The sequence below is a fragment of the Folsomia candida genome, unplaced genomic scaffold, assembly GCF_002217175.1.
Source record: "Folsomia candida strain VU population unplaced genomic scaffold, ASM221717v1 Fcan01_Sc001, whole genome shotgun sequence".
Classification (NCBI taxonomy): Eukaryota; Metazoa; Arthropoda; class Collembola; order Entomobryomorpha; family Isotomidae; genus Folsomia; species Folsomia candida.
Genome location: NW_019091193.1, coordinates 17362293 through 17381135, shown reverse-complemented (window position 1 = coordinate 17381135; position 18843 = coordinate 17362293). Strand labels below are relative to the sequence as shown.

The following is an 18843-nucleotide window of genomic DNA, read 5'->3' as shown; positions in this document are numbered from 1 at the left end:
CCACGCCACACTAAAGCGACAAAATTATTCCCATTCATGCATGCACTATGCTCTTTGTCTCCCTACAAATGGATAGAAAAAAATACAAATGACAGAACGAACAGGCGTGCTCCAATTTCAGGCAAAGTTGTTTATGTACATTGAGTTAGGTCTGAAAGGATTTACCCCCTTGATTTCTCGCTGATGGCAAACCTTTTTTAATTCAAGCCAACGACGACGGCTTACACACAAAGAAACGCACCAAGACACTGACTGCTGCATAAAATGTTCAACCCAAGCGTCTCTCTCGGCAGATTCTGACGGCATTGTCAATACGCCTTTTTCTAAATAAACAACTACAGCGTCGATTCCTTCTCTCATGGTTTCAAAATCGGATTTTAGGAATTTGAACACTTCTTGACTCCTCATTTTTTAACAAACATTTAAACCATTTAAACCAACGAAGCCGTTAGAATAAAGTTCGATAAAGTATCCAAATAACAATTTATCAACTTTGTTGTTCTGCTCGTTGATGCCGAACACGCGGAATACAAATTGGGCAATATTTCAATTCTTAGATCAAGTGTGACCTATGCATTTTGCAAAATTCTGTAATTTACTACCAGTATTTGCTCCACAGTTTATACATACTTATGTATCTATCATGGAAAGAGCTTGCTTAACCGGAAATTTGCTATTGGCAAATTTGCATGGTCGAGGGTTAATACTACAAAAGTGATAAATGATCAAACTCACTAAGATTTTGGCTGTTTGGTGCATCAGTTGATTCGACCTTTTGTGAGCCTATTTAATTGTTCATAAGTGTTATTTGTGATGAGAAAGTGACAAATTACATTCAGGCAGATGGATCAAAGCATGTAGGTGAACAAAAACAAAGACGCTGTCATTCGAGAGAGTTGAGCTGAAGAAGTGACAATATTTTTAAAAGAACAATTCAAGACTGCCACCCACCCACAAATGTGGCTGAAAAGTTTCAAATCTACTAATGCTCTGTGAGACGCGAGTTTGACAAACTAAAAACTCTAAGATTTGTTACGTATTTGAAATAGAAGTGTCCTGAAGTGTGGTTTTACCGTCTTACATACACGCATACGTGAAATTCGTTGCAGAGCCGATCAGGTAAATGAAATTCATTTATAAATAATTCTGCTTATTTAAACTCGGTTGCAAATAATAATTTATTATTGATTAATCAAAGTAAAACTTTCTAGTTTCTAATAGAACGCAATTACAAATTTTACATATGCAAAGATTAGCTACTAATGATATGTAGTAAAACAGCATTATGGTTTATAGACCGTAAAGGATTCACCGACATAATTATGCAAAATTGAATTTTTGTTGATCCCTGAGGAGAACACACCGGAAACACATTATATCCACATGTACATATGTAGGAAGATATGCATATGCACATAAATACTCTTGTATATTAAAGGAATATTTAAGTTTCATTCAATTTAATATATGTAACATTACTTTCGCATTGTCCTAAAAATCGGTTGCAACGACGTTCAAGGTACTCAGCGTGATCCTGCTGGCTTGACACATTAATTTGTTTCACGGAAAAAGTAAAGAGAAGCTCAAAGTGTTAGTTCTTAAATATTCCCTTTCAGTTTCATAATGGAAAATTTGACGCCAGATTTCTCAGCATCATTTCGCAGCATCACCGTAGGTATTCAATTAATGGGAAACAAGAATAAGTTAATAATGCAGTGAATGTTTCACTCTCTTTTTCGAGAACAGTTTGTATTTTTCAGTCAGGGCAGCAGTGTAGCAAACCTCCATTAAGACGAATAAACAAAGGAGTTCTCAAACTGAACAAGGCACGATTTTCAGGTCATTATCAGGCGAATAGACTTATGTATACACATATTTTTAAAAGGCAGCAGTGATTTCCGTTTTCTTGAGAACGGGAGTGAGTAAGTAAAGCACGACACAAACTAGCGAACTTCCGAACGACCTAGTTCACTCGTCATCATCACCAACATCTCGTCTGCTCATCATTGAGACAGGCGAACTGTTCACGCATAAATGAGACAAGAAAGGGTACAAATTTTTTAAATGTCATTCTATGATTTTGTAGCTTTTCTACGTTGCGTTTGTATCTGTACAGCTATCTTTTGATTAATATTTTTATGAAAGAAAGCGTGAAATAATGACAAATTATTGCTAATAAATAGTAAACTGTATATATTTTTTAACTTCAACATGTACATGTAATTGTGAAAGATCACAAAACAATGTGTATCAACAAAAACATTTTCACGATTTCGTTCTATCCGTCGATTTAAATAATGGCAGTAGATTGAAAGATGCATGAATTAAAAAATACAGTATTGAATTTGAGTCCAATCAACCTAGATATCGTGCAGTATTTTTCTTAGCCCGACTCAGGCTAATGGACCGTCATGTCTGTCTAAATATTTGCATGTTAAGGCTTATCTGATGGACTCCAAATTTAACACCTGCATACACTGATCAAATGAAGGAGATGAGCAAAATGGATTCGTAGATGGACCGGGAGAGGGGTCATTTAAGTGCTTGGGAAATTGTACATCAGACTTACAAAATGGTAGTATAGAGCTGAACTCCAGTTAAAATTATCATATAATATCATAACGTTTTTAATTTAGAGGTCGTCACCAGTGGCTGGAAAAGTATATATGTACAATTATATGTAGGTTGGAAAAAATGAAATAGAGTGGCCCTCACTAATTTCTAAATGAAGCTGCAATTACTGAACTGTGATATTATGATATAATGCCATAAGTAGTCACCCACACTGGTTTTAGATTAAAAAATATTCAGGCGATCTGTTAAAATGTAATACTAATCGAGTAATTTAATTAAATAACGCACGATCAGAGCCTACAGCTCAAGCTACACTAAAGGGTTTTATTTACATTAAAATGTGTTTATTTAGCTGATGAGATGACAATACCAGTCACTGGCATGAATTTGTGTAAAAACTTGGTCAAATCGAGATTTACGCGTAAATACGTCAGAAATGAAAGAAAAAACAATACGCTTCGTGTTATAAGCTTTTCGAAATTTTATTTTGCTCAATACTCATCGTTGAAAAATGAGATAATTTGAAATGCGATTTTCTCACATAGGTAGCAAATTAAAGTTAACATGGTGCGAATTATGGGTTACTTTACTGTTAACTGTGATAATAAGTATTATTGATTTTAACACATCATAAAATAACAGTTTTGAACTTGATGTTTCAGAATGATACAAGGCTGAAATTGTCATCTTCAATTTCTACAAGATCCGAAAATGACCCCTCTGACCAATTCACCAATTTCAAAATTTTTTCCTTCGAGTAATCCCAGAAATTTGAGTAATTTTCTCGTTCTAATTTTGATTCTAATTTCATCATCAAATTGGTCGGACTGCAAGATCAGAGACAGTGATCCTGATAATCGTAAAGTGGATCGACACAACAATAGACAATTCAACAATGGAAGTATTGCATTTGTACAAATACCTCACTCAAACCCACCAACTGTTCGCCCTCCGCCGTATACAATTTCAAGAGATAAATGTCCGGGTAAGCAATTTTAGAATGAAATATTGTCAGTATAAATTGTAACTCAAATAAATTTCATGTAACTTGGTTGTCACATTATTTTTTCATCAGTTTCTTCACCGAGAGAAAATTGGGTTAACACTTTATGCGGAGATCTGAACACTGGGTTTGTGCCACAGAATCCCTTAGCACATAAATTCTCTGATGGTGGTACTTATCCATTGTAAGTTAAAAAATATACAAATGCTTCACTATTTTATATGCAAAGTTCTGATATCTCTTTATACTTACATACCTTGAAGTTGAATTTTAAGAATTTTAATTTTGTGTATTTATATTTGCCATTTCTACATATGTAAATAGTAAATTAACGAAACATGAATATGATATCTGATTCAAATTTTATCGTGCATGTTCTAGTGACATTATAAAAAACAAAACCCTGGAATTTTTCCGTCGTGCTCTACCTATTTTGAAGAACAATAAGGTAGTAAGTTCATACTTGAGGATGATTGTATTTTATGTTAATTTTATATTATTATCTTGTTTTTTTAATTTGCAAGTCACTTCCTAAAGTTGCAAAATATGCGTCAGTCGACTTTCAACCACAACAGTCATCAGCGTAAGTAAATGACATGGCACACAAAACATGGCGAAATGCTCGTCGGTTCGATTTTCCTGAATTTTTGATATTTTTATAAACAATTTTCTTAGTAGAACAATTTAGCATTAACGTCGAAATAGACCTGTGTGATCTTATTCTGGGGGTCAAAAGGTCACGTAGCCCCATAAATGGGGTAACTCAACTTTGCTTTTACTGCGAAATAACTGCCACATATAATTCAGGAACGCATGTCGCAATTTTTTGTGTGGCATGTCATTTTAAACTCTAAAGTTCAAATACGAATTTAGTGTGAAATTACAAAATTGCTGCGTCATCATTTTCCTCACAGAAATCAGCGGCGTGGCAGGCGCGGCATTGCTACACGCCAACCGGCGTATCCATCCCCATTGTCAGACCCATACTTCCCGGAAGACACTTCTTTTTATCCCGATTCGCCATCCCCTATTCTTTCCCCATCCCGAAAAAGACGACAATATGGCCCTGGACCAAGTCACAGTAATCACAACAGATTTTGCGAGAACGCCATGTACGATTTCAACACAGTTAAAAATAATAATCTTCATACAAGTTAATACAGAGACAGTAAGCACTATAGCTTCTTTATGTACTTAGGAATTATTACAACCGACTCTGCAAAATCTATAATGCCATGTGGGGCAAGTCTCCTCACAAAATCCAACGAGAAACATCAATGGAAAATCGGTATTACCATCCAAACCAGCAGCAATACAACAAAGGTTCTGGTTCACCTCATCATAGAAGTCATCTTTCTCGTCCGAGTATCGATGTAACCGTGATTGAACCCTCGAATAAAGCTCCAAAATACTTGAATACAGCCCCTGTGACCTCCCAATCGTCTCAAAATGCTGTGGAGTTGCCCCCCACGCCATGTCCGTCCTCAGCAGAGTATATGACGCCCGTTTTTGCGAGAAATCACGAAGTAAGCCTTTTCTACAATTGACACAAGTTTTCTGATATTGCATGCGTATGAATCATTCCAAACCATAATCATTCGTAAATGCGAATTAAGCGTTTGGTTCTTAACGTAGGGAGCGTGGAGGTATGTTGTACAAATACCGAAGGAGGGTTACTTTACGCAAACTGTGGAGGTGACAAAATGCCTTAAATCAAATTGCTATTACATGGATGGCTCGTGCAAGACCTCCCCCCGGTGGCAAAGCCTATTAGTCGCAGAATTATATTATCCAGATGGGTTTTCTTCGTCCAAACCCCTGAGTAGTAGTGGCAACAGTGATTTTGACCGATCCGGAAATGATTTGACCGTTGGCAAGAGCAGCAGCGTTCGTACGAAGACGGATCCCGCACAATGTGATGGATATCATGAAGGGATCGGGTGTTATCAAGTTCGGTTATTCTACGATTGGTAAACCCCTAAAAACTTACTTATATGCAAAGCAGAAAGAATCAGTGGAATAAAAACTTTACTGTATTCTAATAATTTACAGGTTTCTAATTCCTGGCTCGTGTAAATGCTGGAAATCTCAGTTTGATTTTTCAAAAAGGTCTCAAACGTCTTTCCCCTAAAACGTCGTACCTCCTCCCTTCGTTGTCCTTTAATACCTTTGTTGTAAATATATATGATGCAACTTCACAATTCAATTATACTTGCTGTTTTAGAATTATTGTTAACTAATTAGTATCATTAATTATAGTATAATTACTTTAATTTACTTTAATTAGTTACCAACTTATATAGAGTGCAAGTTCATGCAAAACCAGAGTGGAATAAATTGTTTGAGACGAAAATTATTACCTAATTTTGCATCATTATATTATTTACTATACATCTATGCTTTGCATCAACGATGATGACTGGTGGAAAGTGAGACTTTGGAGACAAAGAATTAATAAACAAGCGCAACTTGCACTCCATCAGCTTTCAAACCTGATTTTGAAGATATACTTTGTGATCGTACTTACAAAATTAAAGAAATGCCAAAAGTCTAAAAAGATGACCTATAGCGTCCTTTGAAGTGCTACGAGTATGCTGCAAAAAGTCATAGGATGGAATAATCAATAGCTTATCGATTAAATAATGAATAACATTGTCGGGGCTTTTTCTGACCAGGTAATCTTTTTAAGTTTTCTGACTTTTAAATTGAACAAGCTCCTGCTATACTTTACACGTGGTTTATCTGGAAATTTTAATCGTTCCTAGATTTTTTTAGTGATTTGTCTTAAAAATTAAGACATAAGACCACGGGTCGACGTGTTTTATATTTAAATGCTAGAAGGACACCGACCGACCAAGGAAACATACAAATAGTCAAATTTCTTGTTTACATCTCATTGAATGGTCGAATTCAAAATTTAATTGTTAAATATTGTAATAAACTAAATTATAAAACTGAATCACAAATATATCCTTTACAGTAAGGGACAAGGAGGAGATGGCTGACCGGGAACTTTCCACCGATGAACTTTCGTCCGGACAGGATTCGGCTGGCAGTGTGGTGGGGGCGGGCGGCCCGCCACCTCCTTCTGGGGGAGAGGACCCTGGGGATTTCGAATATGAGGGTGACGACGGTGTTGAAATCGAGGGAGGATTTGGCACATCACTATCGGAAGAGCAATTAGGCGGTCTTGGGGACGGGGACAATAAATCGACGCTTTTTCCTACCTCCCTGGAACTGCAGATTGCTGACGAGAGAGGTGACTCTGATGAAGAAGGGCTAGAAGATGGCGAAATTTCTGCAACTACAATTCGAGGTGCCGGTGATAAAGTAGCCGCTAGCGATGCTGGTATGAATGAGTACAATATTAACAACAATAATGCTTCCTTGGGTGTTTATGCATTGCATTATATAAAACAGGTACTACTAAGAAGAAGGAAATGGTAACCACTTTGTGGCCAGAGCTGGAGGAGAAGTTTCGTCCAGCGGATGTCCAGAAACTTGTGGAGAAAATAGTCAAAGAAAAGTTGGATGGGCAAGCATACGATGCGGACGAAATGCCCAGAACGATCAAAGTCCTAAGTGATCTGATTCACAGTAAAGTGCGACTCTTAAAGTATAAACGTTACAAAATTATCACTCATGTCGCTTTGGGAGAACGTAGAGGAGGAGGAATTACTTCAGTGACGAGATGCATTTGGGATCCAATGGCCGACTGCATGGCTACCTATTCGTACTTAAACGTAACTAATTTATTAATTTACCTTGATGAGCAATAAAGGGATATTAATAAAAATAATAATAGTAATATTTTTTGGATTTAGGAAACGGTATTCTGTTGTGTTACGGTGTATGGAATATACTATTATTGATCATAGTTAAAGCCAACAAATCCTGTTGTGACCGTGAGTTCAGTAAAATACTAATTCTGCTAATTGCTATGAGTGTATACTGTTTTTATATTTATACATGTATATATACATACACCTGGGATTTAATTAATTAGTAAATAAAAATTGCTAATTAAATATAATCATGTATAAGTGTCAGTCATTTCGATTTCTTCGGGTTGATTGCCCTATATTTAAACATAAATTTAAGTCAGGCCTTTCTTATATTAAAAATGTATGGTTTTGAAGTAGATTGAGAATAGTGAAACCTTAAATGAAGCACTTCGTGTTCTCCCAAGATTTCTCTTGAACCTCCGATTCTCATTTCCGACTGATGAGTTATTTGATGGTGTGATGCTGTTGGCCCTGCTCAGCTCCGACGCTGTTGCGTCTTCAAAAAGAGACCTTCTTCTGTCAATTACAGAGCTTCGTCGGTGAAGAACTGTACTTCGTCGTTCCTTCAAAAGCGCAAACGTTGCTTGGGCCTTGTCATCGCTAAATGCTTTCGAGTTTCTCCTATCAGCAGCTAAGCGAGAAATAAGAAATGTGAAATATTTTTTACACATTTTGGCAGTCTTTATGCCTTGTATAAAATAATAACGCAATGGGCTTACTGATGGCAAAGCTTCTGAAATTTCTCTTAAAGTTCATTTCAAGGTTGTCCACTTCCTTCTTTTTAAACCTCTGTTTTTCCAAATTGGCTATGGTTTTACGCCTAGTATTTTATTTTTCAATGATTTAATTGCACAACAATTAATTAACTAAACGTATAAAAATCATGTATTTAGATTACCTTCCAGCCAAGTCTGTCATGGACTGTTTTCTTTCAGCTATGTCATCCTCATCTGAGATACAGATCAGAAATAAGATTTCGTTATTAGAGATTTGTTGTTCCATGGACGACGTAGGCTTGAATATGTATGTATTATGTACCTTGAGGAGAGTTTGCATGCTGAAGCCGTCGGATAAGACCCACGCCATGTTTTTGCAGAGCTGCTTCTTTGGTTATAGTTTTAGTATCTCTTGTACACCATGCCACATCAGTTGCGGCGAGAATGTGAGATAACGTTCCAAATCGATGAAGACACATCCCAATAAATTGAGTTACTAAAATTATGCCGAAAAATCCAACAAAGACTAATCCGACTAGAAAAGGACACAATTTTACCAACAATTCAAACTAAACTGAATTTCAATGAAATTATTGTCTCTGTGATACTGCCACCACTTTGTCCATGTGCATACTACATAAACTAAAAATGCGATATTAAACTTACTCGGTTCCAGTTCAAGGTATTCGATGCTCACATGTATCTGTAAGTCAGTTTTAGTGATTATGATGTAAAATCTCCGCATGACAGTAAGATTTATACTATTAGAATTTTGATACCTCTGTACTTTGCGGAACGTACGAAACATTTGTGTCTGAACCAAAGGGCCAGTTAATGTGAATAGATTCTTTCTCCAGTTGTAGCAAAAACACTAAAATTACGAAAACTGCGTTGATCATCAAAAAAGCAAATGAGACGTTGTTCTTGAGGTCTTTTAGTGCTCCAGCCATCTCTTTCTGAAATGCAACGAGTATGGCGACGCTATATTATTTCGCATTCCAAATGTATATATATGCATAAAATGTGTTGCGCCATACTTGTTTCTTTTTGTCTTCATCAAGCGGTTTTAAATATTTGAGAATCAACTCATTCCAAAATGTAATCTGTAAATTAAAACATTCAAATATTCTATTCTTGTCTAATTATTGTATTCCATTTGTATGGTATGAGAATGAATTAACAAAAACTTGTAGTTAAATTGCAAAATTCGAAAACTTGCCTCTTTTTGGGTTAGAAAGTCAACTTCAGCTTTTCGCAAGTCCTTATCCTCAATCCAATAAGGATTCATTAGGTCGTCCCGTTGGATTTTGTGCTCTGTGAAATACAAATATGTATGTAAGTTGAGACGCATCTTAAAACTGAGTCACTTTCGACTTACCTGGATTCTCATCCTCATCTCCGTCGGCATTATCGTCCTCGTCGTCTCCTTCACCTATTGGGTGCAGTCCAGTGCTCGAGTTGACAATAGATAGGCGACGACCTGCAGTTACAACAATAACGTTACCTAGAATATACCGATTGATAATTATATACATCTGTAGAATTAATTGTGACCTATTGCAGAATTCAGACTGGGTGCTGGAGTTCCGTTACTTTCAAGGGTCCTACAAATTATAATGCTTGAGTATAACATGCAAAATTATCATTGTTATTTGAGGATGATGTGTACACACCTTTCCATGAGATCCAAACGTGTGGACACTTTATCCAGGGCTGCAGCAATTCTACTCAACTGGGCCTTGGTTTCATCTGGTTTCTCCTTGACGCAACACATGACCTTGAAAAGTCCTGCAAATGATAATTCGAACGATCCTTCGCTGTCTGCCTGATCTTTTTGACTAGGAAGCAGGCCGAAGAGGAGACCCTTCTTTTTCTTCTTTGTCATTTCCTCCATTTCTTTCTTTTCTGCTTCCAGCTCCTGTGAATTTTGCATAACTTATTGACAAATATTCTAGTTGGCACCATTTATATTTTTTAATTTAAAAAGTTGTATGATATGATAACCTGTTTGCTTTTCACTTTAACCCCTTCTCGAGTACCCCAAGACTAAAAAATATAGAATACAATGTCTAGCATGCTCAAATTCATTTGGAAACCCCTCACAAGACGTGTTTTAATACGTATTCTTGCTTCGTAATAATTGTCAATTCAAATAATTAATTACCACGACGTTCATGTTGAACAACGAATAGATCATTAGAAGTAAGTACATTGAAGGAATTGTAATATAATAAAGAAATCCATGAGGCAAACACCCAAATTCTACAAGGATACATAATTTACATTAAGACCTTATCAAGACAAGCCATTTGGATATTTCGTGCCGAGTTTTCTAGTAAAAATAAATGATGGATTTTACCTAAGGGATGTATTATCCCAGCGATTATAAAACTGAGGGCCACTGCAATCAAGAAAATTGACGAAGGAGCAAAAAGACCTTTTGACCAACGCCACATGTAAACACAAATGCATTTCAGAAAAATTTGGATTTTAGGAGAATAGCGTCTTCAGACCACACTCAAAATAAGATATCGTCGATTCCATATTAAAGACTTACCATCGTCATTGACTTGTAAAGCAATGGCGACAACGACTGTTTGAAAAATAATTAACGAATTAGTTAATAATCAAGTGATGATTTTAATTATAAGACGCACAACTGGAAATAATTAGTCATGTCATTGTATTGGGAAACAATGATGCGTTCCACACGCATAAGAGATTTCCCATCAAGTCACGAAAAAATATTAATTATATCACTAAAATAAATCCATCAAAGAACCCATCCTCAGCATCAACTAGATATCTGATATCCGCAAAATCTATGCATTGGGATAGGCAGCAGGGCGCAGTAGTTTAACAGGCCTTCGGCCGACTGATATGTAAAACCAATTATCCTTTTGGGCTACTCTTGAAAATCTGTATTTCATACTCGTTAATGTTGGATGCACTTGACCCTCATGCAAATTTCAGGCTGCTATTATACCCCCATTAAATGACCCCCACAGATCAACCACTTGATGGATCATGCTAATCTATCTCATTGTCATAAACGTAATTCGTTCAAAATTGTTCTAGTAGTTCGTCTTCATTCACACATTTTTCTATGAGCCCTGGCTCGGTCTAAATTTCTAAAAGTTGAAAGAGTTACTAAATATCTTAGTAATTTGCGTTATTTATATTGTATGCACTAATGATTTGGATACATTGATTTGTTACTTAATAAAATATGGTATACAAACATGGCATTCTGATTATAGTCTAAAAAGTAAAAATTTTCCAGCGTGGTCTAATGATATACAATGTCGTAGTAATTACCAGCCACCATCGCGAGGGCGTAAATGACGGATAATATTTGGGCGACCATTAACTGCATTTATAAAAATACTTTAAAATAAAGTTACACATAGTTAAGCTGTTAATAAGCTCCTCTGTTCGTACCTGAATGTTTGCTTTGCACAAGAAGCAAACCAATATGAACGTCAGAATTGGAATAAAATTGTACAAAAAGCTCGTCCACTGGCCCAAGTTGAATGCTGTTGCAAATGCTGCAATTAATTAAGAAAATTATTTAATTACCATCACCAGCTCAACTAATTTTCCTTTCGTAAAACATTTTTAAATGTCTTTTACTCAATCAAGTCTTATATTTTTGGATTGACATACCTCCCACCAACATCAAGAAAATCGTGCCTGGTCCAAGTATTGTCCCAACCATCATGACAATCTAGAAAAATGATAAAGTACTTGGAAAAATAGTTCTGAAAATAGTCCGCAAGTACTTTACCTGGTAACAAATGTATAAGAAGCTGATATCGGGGTTAACTTTGACCACTTTTTCATATGACAGCAGCAGATCCATAATATTTGCTAGAATTAAATTAAACATTTAGAACGATCGAGTGAATGAATTAGTTAAAATATAAACGGAATAAATTAATTGATGGGGTTATTATGTACCCATTGTTGATGGAACCCATCTCCGACGCTGATTATAAAATTCTCCAAATCCTTCTGGAGCGTGGGTCTTCGCATCTTATGTTCATAAAAAATATAAAGTTAAAGGTAAAGTTTGATGACATAATAATAGTAAAATAATTTAACTGAAAAAGTATTAATAAAAGTCTAACCTGAGGCTGCACAATATTCGACGCGATATCCTCTCTGCAACATCAGCGTGCATAACCACCTGTCTTCCCCCTGATCGAATTGCACGTAATGCCTGAAAAAATATCAAAATTCGAACCCTTAAAAAAAGTCTTAGAAGTCTTAAAAAGGACTAAAATAATGCTTGCCTAGGTTCAGTGCTGACTGTTGTGTATTTGGCCATTACATTATCATCCATCAAAGCTTTTCCTCTAAAGAGTGAAAAGCATCCCGGCGAACATAATACACAGCTGCAATTGCACACCTTGTAATTTAGCAGTGCCAACTTAATTTTCATATAAATATGTAAGCAACGAATCCGATGAGCGAAATTTTTTTTACCCAAATACGTGCTCCGTGGCCTTTTGTAACCAATGTCCAACTGCATATTCTAGAAAATAAAATAAGCATGGACACATGGATTTAATTTGTTTCATTTCCAATTAAAAGTATTTGCGTACCAAATTTCTGATACCAGACCATCGGCCCACTGCCAATTGGGTGAATTCCTTTAACATTAAATTTATTTAAATATTAATATTATTTAAATATTTATTTAAATTTATTTAAATTTAATAGTTATAAATTTATATTTATACTAAATAAATTCGCCATAACACACAAATTTCATATACAAAATTAAAGGTAAGTATAGACTCCTTTTGATATTATGAGCTTGGCTTGGGGACGCGATAGATAAGAGCAGCAAAGCATGAGAAAAATAATGCATGTCTTGACCATAACTCAACTGGAAGTTGTTGAGTGTGGACGCTGCTCTAAGTTTGCAAGTTTGCTTGTAAATGTTTAAAATCAAGTTAATCAAATCAATAAGTGTCATCAGACAGGAAACGATTTTGGTAAGTTTTCCAAAAGTTGGATTGGTAGTAGTCCCATATTGATGACCAAGAAATTTATTTACTTATTATTAAAAGACGACGGAGACGAAGATTCGAGTGAAGAATGATGGAGTATAAACAAGTAAAAACGTCAAATTGACGGAACAGTTTCCTCCTCCCACAGGTAAATAATTTGTCCCATCGTATTCCAACTGTTGGAATAAATAATGTCCAATATGTTTAAATGATTTGAATTTTGTTTCCCATTTTAGAGTCGTCATGTTTTATCGATGGAGAGTGGTGGGAATCCCACCACTCTCCATCGATAAGTCATCCCACCGTGGGATGACTTGGAGTCATTCTTAGAGCAGACAGCTCAGGTTCATTGTCATATATTTCCTACTCCTATTGGACATTATGTACCCAACAAATATGTGCTGCGTTTACTATATATCTATCAGGAAGAAACCCTTGTTCGTAATTAGAAAAGTAGATGGATTAGATGGATTCCTGTAATAAATTACAAGCTAATATCACCAATAACCATTTTATAAAACCTCATATGGTGCAAAACAGATCCTGCCCCCTCAATCGAAAGGATATATTTTATATATACTTTTTTATACTGTAAATTCGAAGTAATTGCTCGCTAATTAACGTGGTGAGTAGGGCTATATTTGGATAATAATAGCTGAATTTTTGGTACTGAACAGAACTTCTTGAAAAAAACGACCGAAAATTAATATATCCCACATCGATCTTAAAAAAATAAAAACCTAGTTGTTTTGAACATGAATACACAGGCTTAATTAACAATTTGCCAACTCTGGGGTTATCTTGGCGTAAGAGGTTAATATATAAAGAAAATTAAAAAAAACATTGCATGAACATACGCCCACAAGCTGCGCCAAGATGTTTATTCTTCTTCATGAGGTCCACTAGCAGTTCGACAGCGTTAGGTTGAAAGTCAATATCACCGTCGAGGGCGAGGATAAACGTGTTCTCTGCAATCACTTCCTTTCTTGTCGTTGAAATTGGCTGTTAACAATAATTGTGCAAAATGTAAATTTCTTCGTTTGATTAAAGAAACCTCCAAGAAGAAGATTCTTCATCTTTACGTGGAGCATACTCATGGAAAGATAAAGCGCATAGACTGTGTTCCAGAGACGGTAAAATAGTAGTTGAATTTTTGCAAATCTTGAAACATTTTCAAAAAACTGAAAAAATGTTTTCGACATTTTCTCTGTCTTTCGAAGAAACTGCAAAATATCCATGAGGGATTCTTTTCAATGATTCGAGATTTTGTAAAGTTGTTTTTTTGGGGGAGGGGGGCGGGTGAGATGCAGTTGGAAAAATCAAATGTGGCGAAATGATATGTCATATTGATAGAAACACAAGAGAACGCTACACGTCTCCCTAGCCATCTTCTTCCCCTGACCTGAATTTTAGAAAATATAATAAAATCTATATAGTCTATTTAATTCTTACCTGTTCCATGAGCAGGTGGCCAAGGAGGTAATCTATAGTCGAATTAGTTCATGTGTACAAAAATTAATGATAAATTATGCTCTGAACATCACGTACAAACGTAGTAAATATTGATAAATAAATCGTAAGAATATTACGTACACATGTACATGACTTGAGACCAACGCTTTTTATGGCGTATCTTGGCTTTATCTTTGATATGAACAATCAGCTTGGTTTTTCCTGGGAGAATATATTCCAGCCGTCCTTCATGAAATTCAAAACAAATCAAAAATATATTACCAATTGTTCATCGATATGGTGGGAAAAAAATATATGCAGTCTTATTAAGAAAGCATCGTAATAATAAAATATAGATTTTGTAAGAGATATTCAATCGTACCTCCGTAAGGCGTAGGAATTTTCTTGGGTGGTCGTAATTTTACAAATGCCTGATGTACGTGACTCGCTGCCTCTTCGAGAGTACCTGCATACGTTCGAAAATTGATTAGTAAATGCCAAGAGTTTGATGCAAGTCTAAAAGTCATACAGTTTAGTTTTTTTTACTGTAACACTCTTTTTACTGTGAATATTATGCAATTGTATGCACCTACCCACAAATATCCTCACGAAAGGATTAATTTCCATCGGAGAATAAAAATCTGTAGAGTCGCTGAGCTGGAAGGCGTCATCGAAAAAGATATGAGCTGAAACGAAGGGCATAATTTAAGTCAACTTCGATATGAATTTATAATTATCTTATAATTTATTAATCAAGTGCCACATTAGATCTGGAAGTAATCTTGTAGACTTACTTTCAAATTCGTAATACGCTGGATCCTGAAATAAAACAGATATCGTGTATAAGCAATATTACGATCACAACTCAATTCATAAATCTGCACGTCCTTGGTGTAACTGTTATATTTACATGAAATAATTTTACCCTAGTGTCATGTCAATATTAAGAGTGCAGTTATTTTAACGTCCTGATGCAATACTACTCTTAATTAAATATTTCTTACCCTGTATTCAAAATATTTCAATGCAACCCGTCTGGCACACTGATCAGCATCCATTCGAAATATACTTTTTAGCATTTCTATCATTTCTTCCTAAAATTTTTAATTATGATACATTTTAGTAATCTGCCTTTACAGCAATGAATTATATTTGAAATGCTTTGCAACTCACTCTGGTTTCATGCCACCTAAATTTTGTAATTTTAAAATAAATGATTAGAACTTGCATTTTGGACAAATATCAAATATGGACAGTAGACACTCACATTGTTGCGCAAGCATAAATCCTCGGGATTGTGTCCTTGGGTTGTATTTTATTAGGATCTTTCTTATCTCCAGTTGTTGTCAGCTTTGTGAAACCGGCATCTTTGGGCTCGTTTTCATCGTCATCAACTTCTACCACATCTTCGTCTCTTCGTCTACGAAGGAGAAGCAAGCGATTGCGACGTGTGTACAAAATAATATTTTCCACGAACCAATTAGATAATTACCTGTTCAACGCCACAGACTGATCCACCAGTAATGAATTGTACATCGGGGTGGCGAACATCTTCTCGGTTGATGCAAGACGGATTCCCTTCGCATTCCAGACATGAATTACGACCCTTGAACACACAATTAAATAGTGAATTTATCCTGGTTTGAATTTGTTCATAAGTTGTACAAACTTCCATAAAATTTACCATGTCTGTGATAAAATCCACAACATCCATGCCCATCCGTGCTATTAAATTTTGTACATACATATGTGTAAATGTGAATTACAAACATGTACATATGTAAGTTATGCAATGTAATACTAACTGAACGTACCTGATCGCCAAAGAAAAAATCTTGCCAAAAATCACCCTTCGGGCAAGTCCAAAACAAATAACCTGGCATCACGTTATCCCAAAAACATACTTCCTCCTCTCTCATTCCACATAAATTTATCAGTGTAATTATCGTTACTGGAACTGCTAGTAGAATTGGGAAAGCGAAGCTAAATGCTTGGATGCATATCTTGCAAGTAAATTTGGCTGAAATATAAAACATGACGGAATTGGAAATGCGGGAAGTAATTTCAATCGTATACGCATCATATATTATTAGATTATTTGTCGATTTATCACATTACCAAAAATGTAACAGAGATAAGCAGCTACCATTTGTGCAATCATCGCATATTGCACTGAACGGTACTCTGTTGATTCCTGCGTCTTTCCAGGAGTCAAATATTCTTTTCCGGTTCCTGGGTCCGTATTCAGATAATCCTCAATAGTCGGTCGTTTCTTCAAGAGTGGAATAATAAAGTTTAGTGAGTACAAGATAAAAATCATAAAAATCACACGCAAAATACTACGCACCTCTTCGACAATGACTTTGTGGTCTTCGAAAGCTGCTCCGAATTTGTCGAATGCAACTGTGAAACTTCCCTCGTTCATCCATACGCAAGATAACATACCCAAAAGAACAATTGCCATTTTCCATACGGGAATAATTGTATACGTAACGTAGCGAGTAGACCTCAATTGCTTCTTCAGGTGGCCAAGTCTCCTTATGAAATCTAGGAAACGTGATGGAACATATACCACTAATTAATAACTCATCACTTGCAACATCAAATCTAATCTCAAAGGATTACCGAAGGGTGACGTTATTTCAACAAAATTCTCCCACCAGCCGCATGATACTAAAATTGCAGCAATTGGTAATAACCACATCCTATCACTTGGTTGTTGCTCAGTAAACCACGGCCACACGAAAAGGGCAGTTAGTTGGAATATGATAGCAAAGACATCAGTAACGCATTTATACACCCAGTACTTATCGAATCCTCTTGATAACAAACCTTCATGTGCAAGATAAAAACAAAATTCAGGATACGAGACTAGAAAAATTATGACAAATTAAATGTATACCTAGAATCGCAGGAACAAGGCACACTGCATTGGTTAACATGACGGCTTTTACAACATCTAATTTTGGGAGGACAGCAAATACTAGCAACGCCATGCCCAAGGCGTGAAGCGTCTAAAAATATTTACAGAATTTAATTAGCTCACATTGCCATCACAGTGCATGGCATGATTAACAAAGTTATGTATGTAGTTCACAATAGTTCACATGTCAAACCTCAAAGATGAAGGGAACTATAAATTCCATCATGGTTGGCTTTTGCTGACCCTTGAAAACCCAAATTCGTAGACCTCGAAGGAATGCTTGTACTTCTGGCAAAATGTATGCAAAATACACAGCCCAAGTCCACGAGAGACGTTCTTCAATGGTGGTATAGGCCAGAAATTGTCGATCTGGCACTGTGTTTGATAAGTTGGAACATTGCAAATTATTAATTTAGCAGGTTTTAGCAAATAAAAATTTGATTCTTATTTACTAGTTTTGCGGCAGTAGCTGACATGACGATCTTTATCCAATTGCGATGTCATTAACAAAAATGTGGATTTGGTTATAACTGCCCCACAAAGTACCACAAGGAATGTGATTATGTAAGCTAACACCTGAGTAAAAATACATAAATCCTTTTCATACTTTTGGTTCAGGAAGCATATGTATCATCCTCAGTTTTAGTTACCTTTAAGGTTTTGACGATTACTTGATAACATATTTGATCTTCTACCAAGTCATTGTCCTGATCAGGAGGAAGAATTTGAAATAAATCCCAGTCCCTTTGCTGGGATGCTTTCCTGTGGTCACCATAATTTACAAAACTTGTCACAATAGTTTTCTCACGTTTACTTTCATTGAAAAATCAATGAATTACCTGGCTTCATCTTGGTCTAAAGGTGTGTCGTCTTCGTCGCTGAGATTAACCTCTTCCATATGCGATGGAGGAGGCATCCTACTCTAATTCGACCAACTCAATTTTTTTGCAATTCAAAAATGAGTCAACGTTTTAGAAATGAAGTTGGAACTGATACATAAATTAAAATTCCACTAGAATTATATGAATAACAATATAGATTCCTCCTGAAATGAGATGAATTCTTGTTAGTTTGGAACAATGCCTTGCAAAACACCAGTGGCAGTAAAGGGTAATAAGTCGTTGCTACTGTCGCAAATCCTTGACGCACTTGTGCATGCAGTAATAATAATGCAATCAGCCACTTTACCGTATCGTATCACACTGATCTGGTCATGGGTATATCGATCTATTGATTTACGTACGTTTATCAAATTCTTTTGCACTGTCGTCAACAAAGGTCAAATTATCAGTGAGCATTACGCGTGTTTTACATATGTATGTACGCTATATGTATCTGTCTCCGGGAAAGTCAATCTATGCAATGCAGATGA

At 35.9% G+C, this 18843-nt stretch overlaps 3 protein-coding genes across 3 annotated transcripts; 2 read left to right on the top strand and 1 right to left on the bottom strand.

Annotated features, from left to right (window-relative positions):
• The first annotated feature begins 284 nt into the window (after positions 1 to 284).
• On the top strand, positions 285 to 5936 carry LOC110843343. Its single transcript, XM_022089306.2, has 9 exons — positions 285 to 1119; positions 3237 to 3559; positions 3650 to 3761; positions 3959 to 4025; positions 4102 to 4160; positions 4492 to 4689; positions 4776 to 5103; positions 5213 to 5547; positions 5630 to 5936. Exons 2-9 carry the CDS (start codon positions 3286 to 3288, stop codon positions 5706 to 5708), a joined length of 1452 nt encoding a protein of 483 aa, XP_021944998.1. The 5' UTR covers positions 285 to 1119; positions 3237 to 3285; the 3' UTR covers positions 5709 to 5936.
• Positions 5937 to 6042: 106 nt separating this feature from the next.
• On the top strand, positions 6043 to 7557 carry LOC110859899 (tctex1 domain-containing protein 2-like). The gene is made up of 4 exons (XM_022108932.2): positions 6043 to 6252; positions 6558 to 6926; positions 6998 to 7320; positions 7402 to 7557. The coding sequence occupies exons 2-4, from the start codon at positions 6575 to 6577 to the stop codon at positions 7447 to 7449; spliced, it is 723 nt and encodes a 240-aa protein (XP_021964624.1). The 5' UTR covers positions 6043 to 6252; positions 6558 to 6574; the 3' UTR covers positions 7450 to 7557.
• LOC110859890 (chitin synthase chs-2) lies at positions 7517 to 18744 on the bottom strand. Its single transcript, XM_022108920.2, has 45 exons — positions 18311 to 18744; positions 18122 to 18233; positions 17924 to 18047; positions 17665 to 17846; positions 17451 to 17562; positions 17174 to 17380; positions 16896 to 17095; positions 16667 to 16820; positions 16363 to 16568; positions 16233 to 16273; positions 16041 to 16154; positions 15816 to 15968; positions 15722 to 15737; positions 15553 to 15642; positions 15343 to 15367; positions 15142 to 15234; positions 14931 to 15014; positions 14690 to 14794; positions 14549 to 14580; positions 13954 to 14098; positions 12686 to 12733; positions 12567 to 12615; positions 12374 to 12475; positions 12209 to 12300; positions 12039 to 12113; positions 11866 to 11948; positions 11745 to 11805; positions 11520 to 11626; positions 11397 to 11448; positions 10636 to 10671; positions 10438 to 10515; positions 10243 to 10340; positions 10083 to 10124; positions 9752 to 9996; positions 9633 to 9682; positions 9457 to 9558; positions 9298 to 9392; positions 9116 to 9181; positions 8858 to 9034; positions 8745 to 8781; positions 8401 to 8613; positions 8261 to 8312; positions 8082 to 8182; positions 7737 to 7993; positions 7517 to 7655 (listed from the first exon to the last, which is right to left on the bottom strand). Exons 1-45 carry the CDS (start codon positions 18385 to 18387, stop codon positions 7611 to 7613), a joined length of 4635 nt encoding a protein of 1544 aa, XP_021964612.1. The 5' UTR covers positions 18388 to 18744; the 3' UTR covers positions 7517 to 7610.
• Positions 18745 to 18843: the final 99 nt, after the last annotated feature.

Coding starts and splice junctions, on each gene's coding strand:
- LOC110859899 (XM_022108932.2), top strand. CDS start 6,575: ATGGCTGACCGGGAACTTTCCACCGATGAACTTTCGTCCGGACAGGAT. Junction 6,927..6,997: donor AGTAGCCGCTAGCGATGCTG/GTATGAATGAGT, acceptor TATATAAAACAG/GTACTACTAAGAAGAAGGAA. Junction 7,321..7,401: donor CTACCTATTCGTACTTAAAC/GTAACTAATTTA, acceptor TTTTGGATTTAG/GAAACGGTATTCTGTTGTGT.
- LOC110843343 (XM_022089306.2), top strand. CDS start 3,286: ATGACCCCTCTGACCAATTCACCAATTTCAAAATTTTTTCCTTCGAGT. Junction 3,560..3,649: donor TTCAAGAGATAAATGTCCGG/GTAAGCAATTTT, acceptor TTTTTTCATCAG/TTTCTTCACCGAGAGAAAAT. Junction 4,161..4,491: donor CAACCACAACAGTCATCAGC/GTAAGTAAATGA, acceptor TTTTCCTCACAG/AAATCAGCGGCGTGGCAGGC.
- LOC110859890 (XM_022108920.2), bottom strand. CDS start 18,387: ATGCCTCCTCCATCGCATATGGAAGAGGTTAATCTCAGCGACGAAGAC. Junction 15,368..15,552: donor TGAAATATTTTGAATACAGG/GTAAGAAATATT, acceptor GTTTTATTTCAG/GATCCAGCGTATTACGAATT. Junction 9,035..9,115: donor ATGAAGACAAAAAGAAACAA/GTATGGCGCAAC, acceptor GTTGCATTTCAG/AAAGAGATGGCTGGAGCACT.